Source organism: Silurus aristotelis, assembly GCF_946808225.1.
Source record: "Silurus aristotelis genome assembly, chromosome: 12".
In the NCBI taxonomy this organism is placed as follows: Eukaryota; Metazoa; Chordata; class Actinopteri; order Siluriformes; family Siluridae; genus Silurus; species Silurus aristotelis.
Genome location: NC_139585.1, coordinates 18,683,155 through 18,701,222, shown reverse-complemented (window position 1 = coordinate 18,701,222; position 18,068 = coordinate 18,683,155). Strand labels below are relative to the sequence as shown.

At 36.6% G+C, this 18,068-nt stretch overlaps 1 protein-coding gene across 2 annotated transcripts; it reads right to left on the bottom strand.

The window, feature by feature from the left end:
- Positions 1-166: 166 nt before the first annotated feature.
- LOC310734160 (cilia- and flagella-associated protein 57-like) lies at positions 167-17,804 on the bottom strand. Of its 2 annotated transcripts, XM_083555838.1 has the most exons (24): positions 17,618-17,774; positions 16,174-16,357; positions 15,626-15,936; positions 15,217-15,452; positions 14,941-15,106; positions 14,446-14,574; positions 14,214-14,353; positions 13,371-13,536; positions 12,781-12,891; positions 12,121-12,327; positions 11,669-11,842; positions 11,247-11,408; positions 10,821-10,976; positions 10,060-10,153; positions 9,553-9,710; positions 8,996-9,169; positions 8,606-8,773; positions 4,893-5,090; positions 4,667-4,774; positions 4,443-4,571; positions 4,105-4,245; positions 3,559-3,655; positions 3,117-3,214; positions 167-669 (listed from the first exon to the last, which is right to left on the bottom strand). In XM_083555838.1, exons 1-23 carry the CDS (start codon positions 17,636-17,638, stop codon positions 3,162-3,164), a joined length of 3,483 nt encoding a protein of 1,160 aa, XP_083411964.1. In that variant the 5' UTR covers positions 17,639-17,774; the 3' UTR covers positions 167-669; positions 3,117-3,161. The 2 variants fall into 2 exon arrangements, with proteins under 2 accessions (XP_083411964.1, XP_083411965.1); XM_083555839.1 differs by lacking the exon at positions 167-669 and having other exon boundaries at positions 2,992-3,214; positions 17,618-17,804.
- Between the last annotated feature and the right edge of the window lie 264 nt (positions 17,805-18,068).

Below are 18,068 nucleotides of genomic sequence, written 5' to 3'. Positions count from 1 at the left end.
AAATCTGGATTTTACCTCCCAACCTCAAAGAGCAATCCTGGGCTGTAATAGCAAGAATATCAATTCCTTGACACAAATAAAGTGTGAGAATAATGTTGTGAGAATTTTTTTAGCATGTTCGATTTAATTAAATTACAAACCCGATTCCAAAAAATTTGGGACACTGTGGAAGTTTTAAATTTCAATATTTTATTCAGAATACAACATAGATGACAAATCAAATGGTCAAACTGAGAAAATGTATCATTTTAAGGGGAAAATAAGTTGATATTTAATTTCATGGCATCGACACATCTCAAAAAAGTTGGGACAAGGCCATGTTTACCACTGTGTGCCATCCCCTCTTCTTTTTATAACAGTCTGCAAACGTCTGGGGACTGAGGAGACAAGTTGCTCAAGTTTAGGAATAGGAATGTTGTCCGATTCTTGTCTAATACAGGCTTCTAGTTGCTCAACTGTCTTGGTGTTCTTTGTCGCATCTTCTTTATGATGCGCCAAATGTTTTCTATTGATGAAAGATCTGGACTGCAGGCTGGCCATTTCAGTACCCGGATCCTTATTCTAAGCAGCCATGATGTTGTAATTGATGCAGTATGTGGTCTGGCATTGTCATGTTGGAAAATGCAACATCTTCCCTGAAAGAGACGACGTCTGGCTGACATCTGATGTCTGGTGAGAGTAGGGAGCAGGTTGAGAAGAGCCTGGAGAGGTGGAGGTATGCACTGGAGTAAGTCAGTATATATGAAAGTCAGTAGGAGTAAGACAGAGTACATGTGTGAATGAAAGGGAGGTGCGGTTGCAGGGAGAAGAAGTGATGAAGGTGGACGAGTTTAAGTACCTGGGGTCAACAGTGCAAAGTCATAAAAAATGTGTTAGAGAAGTAAAGAAAAGAGGGCAGGCAGAGTGGAGTGGGTGAATAAGAGTGGCAGTAGTGATTTGTGATAGAAGAGTATCTGCAAAAAGTGAAAGGAAAAGTTTATAGGACTGTGGCGAGACCTGCGATGTTGTATGGATTAGAGACAGTTGCATTGACTAAAAGCCAGAAGGCAGAGCTGGAGGTGGCAGAGCTGAAGATGATATTTTTATTGGGAGTGACAAAGATGGACAGGATTAGAAATGAGTTTATTAGAGGGACAGCGCATGTAGGACGTTTTGGAGACAAGGTGAGAGATGCGAGATTGAGATTGTTTGGATTTGTGCAGAATAGGGACATGGGGTATATCGGTAGGAGAATGCTGAGGATGGAGCCACCAGTAGGGAGTAAAAGAGGAAGGCCGAAGAAGAGTTTTAGGGATGTGGTGAGGGAAGACATGCAGGTAGTTGGTTTAAAAGAGGCAGATATAAAGGACAGAGTAGTATGGAGACGAATGATCCGGTCCAGTTATCAGTGTGAGACTAAAACAGGTAATAGTAAAGGTTACTTTTTACTTAAGTACATGTAAGAGCCCAAACTTCTTTACTTTAACTTGAGTGAAAAAGTGTATTCAGTACTTCAACCTTTACAAGATTTTTTTAAAACATGAGTATCTGTACTTCTACTTTGAGTTAAGGTACTTTTGCCACCTCTGCCCAACTTGTTAGGAAGTTGGAGTCAGAGCACAGGGTCAGCCATGATACTGTGTCCCTGGAGCACAGATATTTAAGGGCCTTGCTCAATGGCCCGAGTGGCAGCTTAGCAATACCAGGGCTTGAATCCCCAACCTTTCATTCAGTAACCCAGCACCTTAACCACTGAACTACACTCCAATGTTACTTGCTGTTTCTTTGTAATTATTTGTGCTTAAGAACTCACATGCATTTAAATTAAAATGCCAAAGTAATATTTACAAATGCAAGTGGAATGTACACAATAAAAGCCAGAAATTACTGAGCATGTGCTCTTCCAACATGAGAATTGTCCTCAAGCCTCCATCCAGCTGTTCAACAGGGAATTTTTTTCATGATCTGAAACTACAGTGTGTTGAAATACTGCCGTTTTAGTTTCATTTGAGCTCTTCTGAATGTTAAAATGTTTTGGACAACATTCCTTTAACGCAGTTTGAGTTGACATGTTAAACTATTTATATGTTTAGCAGAGTTGAGTTGACATGCTGATGTCAACTTAATTTAACAAAGTACACATAAAATACATGCTAATGTCAACGCAACCAAATACAAATTTATCTCAGAATTCTGAGTTTTCCCCCCTTGGAGTTTACGTCTATATTTCAGGTCTGTCTTTTAAATTGAATCAGGTGTTTTTTGTATCATGTGTTTACTATTCATTAAGGAAGAAGTGGCTGCATCAGTTGTGCATCATACAAGCATTTTGAAAATTAAAGGCAAACGCAATTTTTTTTTGTTGTTTTTTTATCAGGGAGGTGAAAGCTCAGTGGTTAAGGCTCAGGAGGTGACAAGTTTAAAGCCCAGCACCACCAAAGCTGCCAATGCTGGGCCCTTGAGCAAGGTCCTTAACCTCGACTGCTCACTCTGGAAAAGAGTGTCAAATAAAAAAAAGTGTACATGTAAAAATTGGCTTTTAGGAACTGTGATTTGCACCCACATGTTGTTTTCAGTCATGGAAATGAGTCTTTGTTTAGGTGTAAAATCTAATGAACAAGTCCCTTCTGCTCATTTACTCCCTGAGCTTGAGTTATCAATCTTTCAGATCTTTTTTGAGCAAGATGCTTTACAGTTTGTTGTAACTTGTTTTATTATTTGTTTTATTTGTGACTTATTTCATGAATTTTTAGCTAATTCAATATGTTTTTTTAAAATGATGTCTTTCAATAGTTCCCAGAAGAATTCTTGTCATTTAAAAAAATACTTTAAAAAAGCACTAATAATGATAGTTTATTAATAAGCATTACTTAAGTTAAAGCTACAAAGTATATGATTAACATATACTTGAATAAAACTGAAGTAAACTTTACTTAAAATTTTTAAACTGAAGCCACCAAGCATTGTGTTTATCTTTTACCTGAAAACAAGTTCTGTCAAAACTGTTTCCTATTTTATTTTTTTTTAGGTAAATCCTTTTGCAACTTACTGGAATGCTTTCTTCACTGTAATTGAATTTAATAAGTCGGTACGACTTTTATTCCTACCCTACCATATTACACCAAAGCGAGACTAACCTGGTATATTTTTTATTCAATTTTATCTGGTCTTCTTCTGTGTTGTTAAACAGTGGGATTTTGACATGGGCCTGGTAAATTCTGGTTTGCTGCTGCTGCTGAAATGAAAAAGAAATTGTTTTTTGACTACTTTGAAAAATGTGTCCAGAATGCTATAATTACTGTAAATAATTTAATTGTATTATTGTTATTATTATTTTAAAAAATGACTGTAAAGTGTTGTGCATGACACATAAAATTAAGTGAAAATGAATGCTGTCCTTTATACATAATTTGAATGGGATCTTATAAAAGATTCCAAAATACTCGTAGATATATTTAAAATGTAAGATAGCATGCATACACCTAAAAGATGAATAGCCAAATGCATTTCCCCAAAGCTTCTTTCTACGATAATAAACAAAGTGTATAATAAAAGATATTTGTTTATTTTGTTACTTACTTTCGGCTTCTTGGATATCCTTCATTCTGATGCTCGTGATCAGTTCCTGGTTCTTTAGTTCCTGCTCATTAATCTGTGTTATCATGAAGGTACTCTCCTGCACATATGCAAAAACAGGTCAAAGTCTACCTATTTCCATATATTTTGACAAATTCTAAGCTTAGTCTTGTTTAATTGGCAGATCAGTTTACTCTTTTTAGCACCTGTGTATTAAAAGAAGCTAAGTAAACATGAAAAAATTAATTCTTAAAATTAGCAACAAAAAAAAAGAAAACGGTTACAAATTGCTTTAATAATCATATGTCATTGTAATCTAATGATAGGAGAAACTAGACAAATGTGACTTTATGTAAAAGATACTTTCACTTGCTTACATTTTGCAACTTGTGTCTTTATATAAAATCTGATCACTTAACTCCAATTTACAAAGGTTTGCTTATGGCATACAATATATAGAGAAGACATAGAAGTTAGGACGCCCCCTTATGGACAAGTCTATATAGTGTGTCTATTGAGTATGAGTGAGTTGATAAGAATCCTCCTTACATTTGTGATCCTGGCGTTTGTTGTTTTCTCATTCTGGATCTCCCTAGAGTGTCTTGATTTCTGACACTTTAAGACCTTGCTAAAATGCTCCATATTTCGGACATGTTTTTGCTTCATTTCAGCCTCCAGTCCGATTGCCACCTAATGTAGTCATCACAGTTAGTCAGCATACTAGGCTGTGTATTCTGTGTGCATGTGTATTAATGTACATGTGTATGTGATTTTTGTATGTGTACGTTGTATGTATATATATATATATATATATATATATATATATATATATATATATATATATATATATATATATATATATATATATATATATATATTATTCCTACTTCTTGATGGAAATGGAGTGAGTGGAGTTCGATGACGTTTTCCTTTAGTTTCTTCGGCTCCTGGATAAAGCGTGTACAATTCTGAATGTCAGCCTTCGTCCTTTGCACTACAGCTTCTAAGCTTTTGACCTGTGAAAACCATGGCATACGAAATTTTACAAAACTGTAATGCATATTATAAAATAATTGTCATCACAAACAAAGCAATTTGTTTTTAAACAAACCTTCTGCTTCTCTTCGAGCAATGCTGTATTCTTTGATAATAGCTTCTGTTTCAAGTCATCAATTATCCTACTGTACTTCCTATTGACATGTTTCACCTCATCAGCAAACTAAAATAACAACATCCTCTGGTCAACTTATCAAAAATAATAAACATAAATAATAATCATAGTAGCAGTCATTTGCAGTAAAAAATCTGACATTGTGCCAAAGCATTAAATCCCTCACCCCTTGGTACATCTGATTCCGCTTCAGTATTTCATTCTGAAGGCGTTCAATTTCATTCCTCTCTTCTTTGCTCTTCAGCATACTGCCTTCTTCTAGCAGTTTGCTCTCCATGGTCACACTCAGCAATCTTTCCTCTGTCTGTTCCATGCTTTGCTTATTCTGTTTGATTTTTACGTGCAACTCGTTGATGGAATGTTCCTGCAATTACAGAAGACTTTTACATGTATTTCAATATATAAAATGCCTTTAACAATTAATTACTGACAGCTGGCTACTTTTGATGCATATATATATATATATATATATATATATATATATATATATATATATATATATATATATATATATATATATACAGTGAGGAAAATAAGTATTTGAACACCCTGCTATTTTGCAAGTTCTCCCACTTAGAAATCATGGAGGGGTCTAAAATTGTCATCGTAGGTGCATGTCCACTGTGAGAGACAAAATCTAAAAAAAAAAATCCAGAAGTCACAATGTATGATTTTTTAACTATTTATTTGTATGATACAGCTGCAAATAAGTATTTGAACACCTGAGAAAGTCAATGTTAATATTTGGTACAGTAGCCTTTGTTTGCAATTACAGAGGTCAAACATTTCCTGTAGTTTTTCACCAGGTTTGCACACACTGCAGGAGAGATTTTGGCCCACTCCTCCACACAGATCTTCTCTAGATCAGTCAGGTTTCTGGCCTGTCGCTGAGAAACATGGAGTTTGAGCTCCCTCCAAAGATTCTCTATTGGGTTTAGGTCTGGAGACTGGCTAGGCCATACCAGAACCTTGATATGCTTCTTACAGAGACACTCCTTGGTTATCCTGGCTGTGTGCTTCGGGTCATTGTCATGTTGGAAGACCCAGCCTCGACCCATCTTCAATGCTCTAACTGAGGGAAGGAGGTTGTTCCCCAAAATCTCGCAATACATGGCCCCGGTCATCCTCTCCTTAATACAGTGCAGTCGCCCTGTCCCATGTGCAGAAAAACACCCCCAAAGCATGATGCTACCACCCCCATGCTTCACAGTAGGGATGGTGTTCTTGGGATGGTACTCATCATTCTTCTTCCTTCAGACACGTTTAGTGGAATTATGACCCAAAAATTCTATTTTGGTCTCATCTGACCACATGACTTTCTCCCATGACTCCTCTGGATCATCCAAATGGTCATTGGCAAACTTAAGACGTGCCTGAAAATGTGCTGGTGTAAGCAGGGGAACCTTCCGTACCATGCATGATTTCAAACCATGACGTCTTAGTGTATTACCAACAGTAACCTTGGAAACGGTGGTCCCAGCTCTTTTCAGGTCATTGACCAGCTCCTCCCGTGTAGTTCTGGGCTGATTTCTCACCTTCCTTAGGATCATTAAGACCCCACGAGGTGAGATCTTGCATGGAGCCCCAGTCCGAGGGAGATTGACAGTCATGTTTAGTTTCTTCCATTTTCTAATGATTGCTCCAACAGAGGACCTTTTTTCACCAAGCTGCTTGGCAATTTCCCGTAGCCCTTTCCAGCCTTGTGGAGGTGTACAATTTTGTCTCTAGTGTCTTTGGACAGCTCTTTGGTCTTGGCCATGTTAGTAGTTGGATTCTTACTGATTGTATGGGGTGGACAGGTGTCTTTATGCAGCTAACGACCTCAAACAGGTGCATCTAATTTAGGATAATAAATGTAGTGGAGGTGGACATTTTAAAGGCAGACTAACAGGTATTTGAGGGTCAGAATTCTGGCTGATAGACAGGTGTTCAAATACTTATTTGCAGCTGTATCATACAAATAAATAGTTTAAAAATTCATACTTAGTGATTTCTGGATTTATTTTTTTAGATTATGTCTCTCACAGTGGACATGCACCTACGATGACAATTTCAGACCCCTCCATGATTTCTAAGTGGGAGAACTTGCAAAATAGCAGCGTGTTCAAATACTTATTTTCCTCACTGTATATATATATATATACAGTGAGGAAAATAAGTATTTGAACACGCTGCTATTTTGCAAGTTCTCCCACTGACAAATCATGGAGGTTCTGAAATTGTCATCGTAGGTGCATGTCCACTGTGAGAGACATAATCTAAAAAGAAAAAATCCAGAAATCACAATGTATGCTTTTTTTACTATTTATTTGTTTGATACAGCTGCAAATAAGTATTTGAACACCTGTCTATCAGCTGGAATTCTGACCCTCAAAGACCTGTTAGTCTGCCTTTAAAATGTCCACCTCCACTACATTTATTATCCTAAATTAGATGCACCTGTTTGAGGTCGTTAGCTGCATAAAGACACCTGTCCACCTCATACAATCAGTAAGAATCCAACTACTAACATGGCCAAGACCAAAGAGCTGTCCAAAGACACTAGAGACAAAATTGTACACCTCCACAAGGCTGGAAAGGGCTACGGGGAAATTGCCAAGCAGCTTGGTGAAAAAAGGTCCACTGTTGGAGCAATCATTAGAAAATGGAAGAAGCTAAACATGACTGGCAATCTCCCTCGGACTGGGGCTCCATGCAAGATCTCACCTCGTGGGGTCTCAATGATCCTAAGGAAGGTGAGAAATCAGCCCAGAACTACACGGGAGGAGCTGGTCAATGACCTGAAAAGAGCTGGGACCACCGTATCCAAGGTTACTGTTGGTAATACACTAAGACGTCATGGTTTGAAATCATGCATGGCACAGAAGGTTCCCCTGCTTAAACCAGCACATGTCCAGGCACGTCTTAAGTTTGCCAATGACCATTTGGATGATCCAGAGGAGTCATGGGAGAAAGTCATGTGGTCAGATGAGACCAAAATAGAACTTTTGGGTCATAATTCCACTAAACGTGTTTGGAGGAAGAAGAATGATGAGTACCATCCCAAGAACACCATCCCTAATATAAAGCATGGGGGTGGTAGCATCATGCTTTGGGGGTGTTTTACTGCACATGGGACAGGGCGACTGCACTGTAATAAGGAGAGGATGACCGGGGCCATGTATTGCGAGATTTTGGGGAACAACCTCCTTCCCTCAGTTAGAGCATTGAAATGGGTCGAGGCTGGGTCTTCCAACATGACAATGACCCGAAGCACACAGCCAGGATAACCAAGGAGTGGCTCTGTAAGAAGCATATCAAGGTTCTGGCATGGCCTAGCCAGTCTCCAGACCTAAACCCAATAGAGAATCTTTGGAAGGAGCTCAAACTCCGTGTTTCTCAGCGACAGGCCAGAAACCTGACTGATCTAGAGAAGATCTGTGTGGAGGAGTGGACCAAAATCCCTCCTGCAGTGTGTGCAAACCTGGTGAAAAACTACAGGAAATACTTATTTGCAGCTGTATCATACAAATAAATAGTTTTTAATCATACATTGTGATTTCTGGATTTGTTTTTTAGATTAGGTCTCTCACAGTGGACATGCACCTACGATGACAATTTTAGACCCCTCCATGATTTCTGAGTGGGAGAACTTGCAAAATAGCAGGGTGTTCAAATACTTATTTTCCTCACTGTGTATATATATATATATATATATATATATATATATATATATATATATATATATATATATATATATATATATATATATATATAATATAAGTATATACATAATAATTCCCTAAAATAGGCTGTGGGACTTTTCTTTTTGAAGAAAACTATGTGCAAAAGACCATAGTTTACACATTGAAGCACTTGTACTATTAGCATAACCTTTACCTGTTCATCTATAGTAGTGCTTTGCTTCTCCATTTCCTCTGTCAGTTCCTTGATGGTTAGTTTTGCCCTCCTAATTTTGTCCATCACCATCTGCTTCTCTGCCATTGCACTAGCGACCAGTAAGCCCTGCTGTTCTATCACGGCTTTCATTTTAGTGTACTGCGATATCTTTAAAACAAACACATACACATTAATTACATGGTATGGGTTTGTTAAATCACATCCTAACTGACAGAAGTGGTGTTGACAAGGAGTTTTAAAAAGTATCAGTGTTCTGTACACAAGTGGTAACGTGAAAATAACAGCACTTTGTGGTTCATTGTTTGCTGTTCCCTACATGCACAAGGATTAAAAATCGACACTAAGTAAAGCAAATCCCAAAACACTTACACTCTGCTCCAGGTGCTCCAGTTCATTACTGGTCTTTAGCCTGGCCTCCTTTTCCAATTTAATATCTTTTTCATAGTCCAGGCAGAGTTGTGAGATTTCAGATTCAGTGTCATCCTTGATACTTCTTTCCCTCTCCTCAGAATTCTTCTTCTCTTGATCCAAATTGGCTTGTAGCTGTAAAATGGAGATAGAACAAGTGATACACATTAAAATGTAAACTCCAAATGTACTAATGGCATGGCTGGACTGAAAATTATTCCCAATTACCAGGACAGTGAACATTATAAACTGAGCTGGTCCACACATGCAACAATTATATCAGTGTCTTGTATGATTTTGTATGATTAATTATGTCACTGATTACTAAATTATTAATTGGTACTGTTTCAGAGCTTAGTGTAGGCACCCTAGCTAGAGCACAATGTGTCAAATTGTGTACTACACAGTAAATACCAGAAAAAGGAGTGAGTATACTAGGGAAAGAAAATAACCCTTGAAGGGACAAACAAGGAATGTTTATGCTTACAGTGAAAGCCTCAATGGTCTGGCATTCTCACCTCATGAAGCTTGTGTTCCAAGGCCTGTTTTATGTCCTCTATGGCAAGGACTAGGCTGACCTGCTCCTCCTTGTGTTCCTGCTGTATCTCCTCTGCTTTATGCACAGACCAGCAGTTCACCTCATTTTCCACAGTCATCCTCATGTTGTAGTCCAGTGCTGGGAAAAGGGTAAATTTAACATTAAATACACGTGCAAGTGCATGTTTATATATATATATATATATATATATATATATATATATATATATATATATATATATATATATATATATATATATATATATACACACACACACACACACACACACACAGTATACACACATATATACACATATATATACACCAATAAATGTACATGTACATATATTGGTGTATATATGTGTGTGTGTATATATATTTATATATAATAACTAAATGTATATTGTTTAATAATATATTCTTCTATTATTCAAACAATAATATATCTCTAAATGTAAAGTAAAAACAATAACATTGATTGTATTCACCTAGATCATTCAGCTCTTGGGCATGCTTTTCCTTTAAATCTGTCACCAACTTCTGATGAGAGACCCTCTCATCCTCTATTCCGGTATTCAGCATCTAGGGTTAGGGTATATATATATATATATATATATATATATATATATATATATATATATATATATATATATATATATATATATATATATATATACTGTTTTCACTTAGCTATTCATCCATATAACTATGTTACCTTATGTACCTAATGTAGTTACATTATATTAATGCAACTACATTAAAATAATGCATATATTCTTGTTACTCAAGAATAAAATTAAATCAGTGAAGGGTATTTAAGAAATCTTCAAATGAAAATGATATGGCTGTCCAAAATCACTTAATAAGCACAGAATATTCACCTTTACTCTGTTAATAATCTATAATTTATGTAGTGGTGTTCCCATTTATGGACCAAAATCTTGTTGTGGTGAAGGAGCTTGTGTACTTGTGTACTGAATAAATGAACAAGGCAATATGTCATTGTGTTCTCCAACTTAAAAAAAAAAAAATGCCCTCTGATAACCGATGCTTTCACAAAGTTTAAAGATAAAACACTATTCACACGAACACTGCACAAAGTGAATTGCTTACCTAAATGTCCTCACATTTGTCGTGATGCGAAATATGTGAATTCAGCCTAATAATTTATCATTATCTACTGTTCTAGACTACTAACAAGGCCTACTAACTATAAATAAATGATCAGCTTAATATCTTGTGTCCTGACCTGGATTTTTGCTTTAAGAGACTTTATCTCCTGAAGGTAATTCTGTACAATGTTGCTCATCTTCTTATTGTAGTTCACGTCCATCAAATCCAGTTTGCAATCGTGTTGCATCTTCAGCCACTTGACTTGGGACGTCAGCTCATCTATTGTCTGAAGCTGTATGATAACAGAATGTAACACCGTAAAATGTTACAGGCTGGACATAAATGCAAAGTGATCCTGCACGTGTATCACTATACAATAGGCAAATCTGTTAATGCACTTGTTTTAATATGGTACTGTAACATGTAGAACTCTGCACAGACAGTAACCTGGCCTCAGGGCTGAAGCTGTGTTGGCAATGCACCACACTGCCCAATGCATAATATACTACTGTTAGCAAAACATCATTCCATCACTTTAAATGACTATATAGCTTATACGTACCTTTTCCTCCATATATTCTTTTGTACAGAGGACCTCCTGAGTATAATCTAATTCCTTCACAATCTTCAGCTTTATTCGGCCCTGATCTATGATGTTCCAGATGAGGAGAGTGCCATCCTTTGAGGCCGTCAACAGAAACTGATCACAAGGTGAGACAGCCAGCTGTGCACAAACATTTAACAAATGAATAGAAAAGTTCATTAGAGCAAAAAGAAAAGATAAAAATGATCAAAAGGAAGCACCTAGCCAAGTAAACCTTCTCAATGTTTTAGTCACTTCCTTGGTAGTTATTTTCTGCTATGAGGATGCCCTCTGTTGATTAACTCTTATACTGCACACCACTATCTAGTGTGTACAATTATTTCTGCTTTCTTTAGTTTTGCATTTCATTATTCCCATAGAACACACACACACATACATACTTTTGTGATGGGAACAGCATGAGCCTGTTGTTCTATCCAGGATTTATCATTTTTAAATGGAAGTTCGATGATTCTGATGGTACCAGCGGCAGTCCCAATAAAGATTGCTCGTTCTGAATGAGTGATAGATATTGCTGTATAGGCCACACCATCTGAAGTTATTTCATGTAGGATCTAATTATAAACAAAAACACATACAAATCAACCTTAGCATTCTGGTCATACATGTATACAAAGGAACAAAATGTCAAGTCTTCAAATTCGCGTGTAAAAACCAAAACTAGAGAGCATGGTGTGAGAAAAGCAGCTTTGTAAAAATGTCTACTCCAGCTCCATTTAAAATGAAATTAATAAATAAATACACAAACACTACATTTGACCTGCTGTGATTTTAACTTTATGGACCTTTCTCAGAGTCAAGACAGTAATATAGTTTGTTTTGTCAAGCTTGCCTTTCCATCCTGAATCTCCTGAACATTGAACTGGTTTACAGTAAGGATGTTTCCAGTGTTAGGAAAGAGTGTCAAATCTACATAGATACAGTTAGTCTCTATCTTAGTTTCGTAGATGCCAGTCAGGATGTTCCAAATGTATACAGCACCATCCAGTCCACATGACACCAGGTGGCTGTCATCACTGTTCCACTTCACCGACTGCACCTGAAGGGTATCCAAATAATAAATATCAATATATAATTATGAGTGGTCATAATTAAATAAAAAAATATATTTCATTCAAAAAATACATTATTATTATTATTATTATTATTATTATTATTATTATTATTATTATTATTATTGGCAAAATAAATACATAGAATGATATGATGATATGAATAAGCAAATCTTTGGCCTTGCTATGTGAATACAACCTAAATTTCCTGTCAGAAATCCTAAATCAGGTTTCAGACAGTCGGCAACCACAGAATATGATGAAGATTATAAACATTTATAAATATGATTGGAAAATCTGTCAGGTTAAAAATATTAACCTTGTATAAATTTTTTGTCTTGTATAAGAGGATTCAACGGCATACCCACATTTCCAAGGGCTCAGCGTCTACACACAGGCCCTGTGTTAGTAAAATGCTGTGAAACACATTTTGTACTGACCGTCTCACTGTGGCCGGCCAAATCCAGTTTCTTGTATGTTCTGATATTGTAGACATGTATCATGTTTTTGATGACAGCAGCGAACATGTTGCAGTCATGATTGAGTACACACTGTGTAAGAACACGCATGCTTTATTTTACTCATTATTTCTATACATAGTTTCTAGACAAACAGCATACTAATTTCAAATATGAAATACAATGTCACATAGACAATCAATAAAACCAGGAAATATGAGCATTTCTGAGCACTAACTCTAAATGTATTTTTGCTTATGTATTCTAATCAAAACTTCCAAAAAATAATAATAAATGTATTTTATTTAAAATATATATATTTTATTGCTTAATAATGAAATCAAATTGAAACTTAAAACGATCAAAATCTGAGCTTACAGTATGATAACAATCTGAGTTTAATTCCTTTTTTTTAACAAATGCTATTTCTTACTGTAACAACATCTCAATAATGCTAAACTTTATAGTGCAAGAATTGTTCATTGAAAAGGATTTCAGTTTTTAAAGCTGGAATATCAAACCTCACCAGACAAAATTTGATAAAAACAAAACTCATGTCAATGAGGACCCACCTCAGTGCAATTGTTTATATCAAAATTCTTGACAGTGACGATGTTGTTATAGAGCAGGTTCATAAGGCAGATTTTAGTGGAAAACACCACCAGGATGGATAAACCATTCGAATACATTGACACAGAGAGTGGCTGTTTATCAAACTGTTTAAACTGCTCCAGAGATCTGCAGAGAGAAAAAAAGACATATCTATACATTCAGAAAATTGTCACAGTAAATTAGGACTATGGACTTTTTGGTAGCCATGTTTGATGATGATCATTATGCTAAATGATTGCTTGCAAGAACATTAAAATTTTTAGTATTGATGAGTACCAAAAAAATGTTGTATTGGATTTGACCCAGAGTTAATGTTAATTCTAGTTACCTAGTTAAGTCAAAGCAAGTATGCATTCTTCTAGGACTAACTCATGTCCAGGAAAATAGATTTTCCAGCCAGATGATGAAAATATTTATTTTCTCTACAAAATTATACACTTTTTAACTAACTACTCGCCTCAATTTATTTTTATATACAGTGTTTGTGATTGTTGTTGGCTTTTGTTAAGTGACCTTGAATTTGAGAAGAGCACTATATCTATCTTTATCTATCTATATATCAATCTCTCTCTCTCTCTCTCTCTCTCTCTCTCTCTCTCTCTCTCTCTATATATATATATATATATATATATTTTTTTTTTTTTGCTGTATGTGTGTGTGTGTGTGTGTGTGTGTGTGTGTGTGTGTGTGTGTGTGTGTGTGTGTGTGTGTGTGTGTGTATATATATATATATATATATACACACACACACACACACACACACACACACACACACATACAGCCAAAATATGAACAGCTCCTACTTGATCTTGTAGTTCCAAATGTGCACGGTGCAGTCTGTTGAGCAGGTGGCAATGAGGGATTTCATCATGCACATGGACAGTCCAGTGATATTATCAGTGTGATAAGAGTGAGACAGGAATTCAAACTGAGCTTCCTCACTCTAAAAAAAAAAAGCAGAGGTCAATACATTTACTATTTTAAACTGCTTTAATTATTAATGTATGCTCAACACAATGCTGGTGACTCTGATACCTCTCCATCTTTGATCGAGGTGAGGTTGACATGGAACATTTGGCCTCGGTCTGTGGTGACGGCCAGAGTCTCCTCTTTTGGAGAAATGCACATTGTGGCAATTGCTTGAAGTGGCAGATCACCAGGAATCTGCAGATCAGAGGAAAACAGTAGTTAGTGCTTATACACAGTGATTCTCAGCCTTACATCAATTTGTTAAAAAAAATACATTCATGTACAGATGACAATATTTACTTTAGACTAAACCTCACATGGTTTTACTAGCATAACAGATATCCTTATTATGAAATTTCATCCCGATATTCTCCATGCTCTTCTGCTAAAGACTTATAATATCATTTGATTTTACAGAACATAAATTATGGTTACAGTTTAGAAGAGTTCTGCTAAAGGTTGACTTTACAAATCAAAACATTGCGATCTTGAGCAAAAACTTGCACTCGTAAGTTGCCTTGAATAAAAATTTCTGCCAACTGTTAAATACGAATTACTCACTTTTATCTCCACAGTCTTTCTGTAGTTCTCTTTATCTTTAGTTTTCTCATAGAGACAAACTAACCCGGGTGCATCTGAACAGGCAAAGCCATTGGAATACCGGTGGACGGCCGTAACAGGTGCTACCTCAGCTAGAAATAAAGAAGCGTGCTCTTTTTTCGTTTGTCTGTCGAAAGAAAGAAAGAATGTGGAAAATTATATTGTACCTTATTGTATACTTTAGGATTACTCACAAGGATAACAAAAATAAAACATATCAGAACAAGTGAATGTTACCTCTCACGTGATTTCCCAAGCACCTGCAGGTGTGTGGACTTTAACATTAGCAGTTTCCCTGCCTCAGTTCCAGCGATGATACAGTCCCCAGACATCCATTTGTGGCACAGGACCTCGTCGTTCTCCATCTGATATGAGTTGGCCAATCTCAGGGAGTCATTCTTCAACTCAAAAAGTTTGAAAACACTTTTTCCGGTCACACAGATCTGGTTGTCATCCTCTGGATTAAAGCTGACCTGAGATTGAGAAATAATTACAGTCAGTATACACTTTTTAAACATAAAATTTGCCTCATACAGGTTTTGTGTATAAGGCTACACAACGTTTTTTTTTTTGGGGTAGTGTGCATGTTTTGAACAGAGAAACATCTTTAGAGTTATAAAATCCACAAGATATGTGCAATTTCTACCTGGCTGATAAGACCATTCACAGTGGTCTTCACATTACAGATGAGCTCCATTGTCTCCCACCTCAAGTAATAAATGTTCCATTTGGGTCCTCCAGCTTGAGCCAAGAGATATTTTGAGTTGGCAGAAAATGACAGGCAGACAAACTCCTGTGCACCAATGCTACAGCCATTAAAAGCCTGTGTCTTGCAACACTTCTTGTTCTGTAAGTCAAGAATGGTGATGTAGCCCGATTTATCACATTCTGATACAGCCAGGTAGCGCCGGTCAGGGCTTAAAGCCAGGGCTTGAATGACTTTCCTTCCCTTTGAACCTGTGGGATGATATTTGAGTGGCATAACATTTTAATTATGGTGACTGAATGTTTCTAATGAAAAGATCCAATAGCTGTCCAAACAAAAAATTACACGATATGTAGTTATAATTTGAACATATCAATGATCTTCATGTTATAATCATTGGGGTCTTGGTATGTTTACAATACATTCCATTTTTTGTTTGTTTGTTTTTATTTCATTACTAAAGGAAGTGAAGCTCTCAGCAGGCTTACCATAGATGAACTCAGCCCCTCGCTTATCAATGTGATATCGAATACAGTGTTTTCCGCTTGAGAAAATCAATGTTTCCTCATCCAGAAAGAGTAAGTTGTTGTTTACTGTTTTGCACACACCAAAAATGTGGCAGGGCTGGATCTGTACTGAATTTTCATCACAATCCTTTTCAGCAGAATCGATCTAGATTGAGTAACAAAAACAAAAAAGAAGAAGAAAATATGATTTACTTGAACATTAGTATGCAAAAGTTCCTGCAAAAGTAGTATGCAACAGTTTTGTGAAGCTGAAACACACTCTATTGTAATGAGAAAAACTTTATAGTGGGAACGTTTTTGTGAGAGGCAGTTATGTAACACCGGTTCCTTAAGCATTTAGACACATCTTTCTAGTGAAAGGTGTACATTATGGTTCATATGGAGGAGTCAGCAGTGATAAAAGCGAGAGAAAACAGCCCAGTGCTTCCAACCTTTTTTGGTATCACGGGCTACTTTCACAGGAAACAATTTTTCCATGAGAGGGAATGAACTATATTACTAGTATACATTTTATATGATTAAATTATTAATTTAATAATTACATATATTTAACGGTGGACAGTCACTTATTACATTTACTCAAGTAACTGTAATTGAGTAGTTTTTCCGGTATGTCTATTTTTAAAGTATTTTTTTATCTGTAATTTTACTTGCACTTAAGTATGTTTTGTTTGAAGTGTTGTACTTAACTATATTATAAATCATAGCCTAAATTTAAAAAAAATACCTAAATTAAAATAATGCAGGGGGAAAACACGCCAAGGACACTACTGTACTAATTGATCGATGGGCGGAAAACAAACTGAAAGCAAAATGCCGCTAAATTAAAAATTGTAAAATGCGTGCGCTCGCTGTCTGAATTCTGTATCTTCTTCTGCCATTTCTCTCATTATCATAAATGCATTATGCATTATAACAGTTTTTTTTTGCTGCGAAAATGCTTACATTAGACCCGTCACATCACTCAAATCAAAGGACTATCAAGCTACGACTGGTCGCAATACGAAAAAAACGATCACTGGAGAAGGACATGGTTGGAAGACCAGCAACTCGATGGCTTGACACAATTACAATAACGGTGGAGAAAACCCTGGCATTACACTTGCACATGATGGCTCGAGGTCAAAATATTAATGTTAATAGTGTTAATAACGAACTCTGAGACTTTATTGAAAGATCTTAGCATGCATACACGAGTACACTAAAGCCAATATATTACATAATAGGATAAGTAGGGAGCCCTGTAGTAGGGGTTTTGTAGAAAGATCGGCAAAACCCCGACCTTTTTTTTTTTTGGGGGGGGGGGGGGGGGGGAGTAGTGGCAGGAACATATACAATACTGTCAATCATCATGAGCATCGATGAGAAAACGCGAGAAATGTGTATGAATCTGAAGAAATCTTACCTCCTGAATACAATCAATCATTTCTGAACTCTGAACCGCGAAAACTTTCACGAGGTCAGAAACATTAATGAGACATTTGTCGCAAAACAGGTGAATACATAGGACTTGAGTGAGCCGCCGTGTTCTCACCGCGCGCTCTCTGTGAGGTGTTGCGGACTGTGACGTAATCAGCTGCGTACGAGGTGCCGCGTTTTCACTGGTGTGATATTAATGAGTGGACTTATTGTCGAAACTGTAGTTTTCTATGTCTTCTTCTTCTTCTTCTTCTTCTTCTTTCGGCTGCTCTTATTAGGGGTCGCCACACCGCACCATCCGTCTCCATACTCCCCCTGTCCTCTACATCTGCCTCTGTCACACCAACTACCTGCATGTCTTCCTTCACCACATCCATAAACCTCCTATTTGGTCTTCCTTATTTCCTTCCTCCTGGTGGCTCCATCCTCAGCATTCT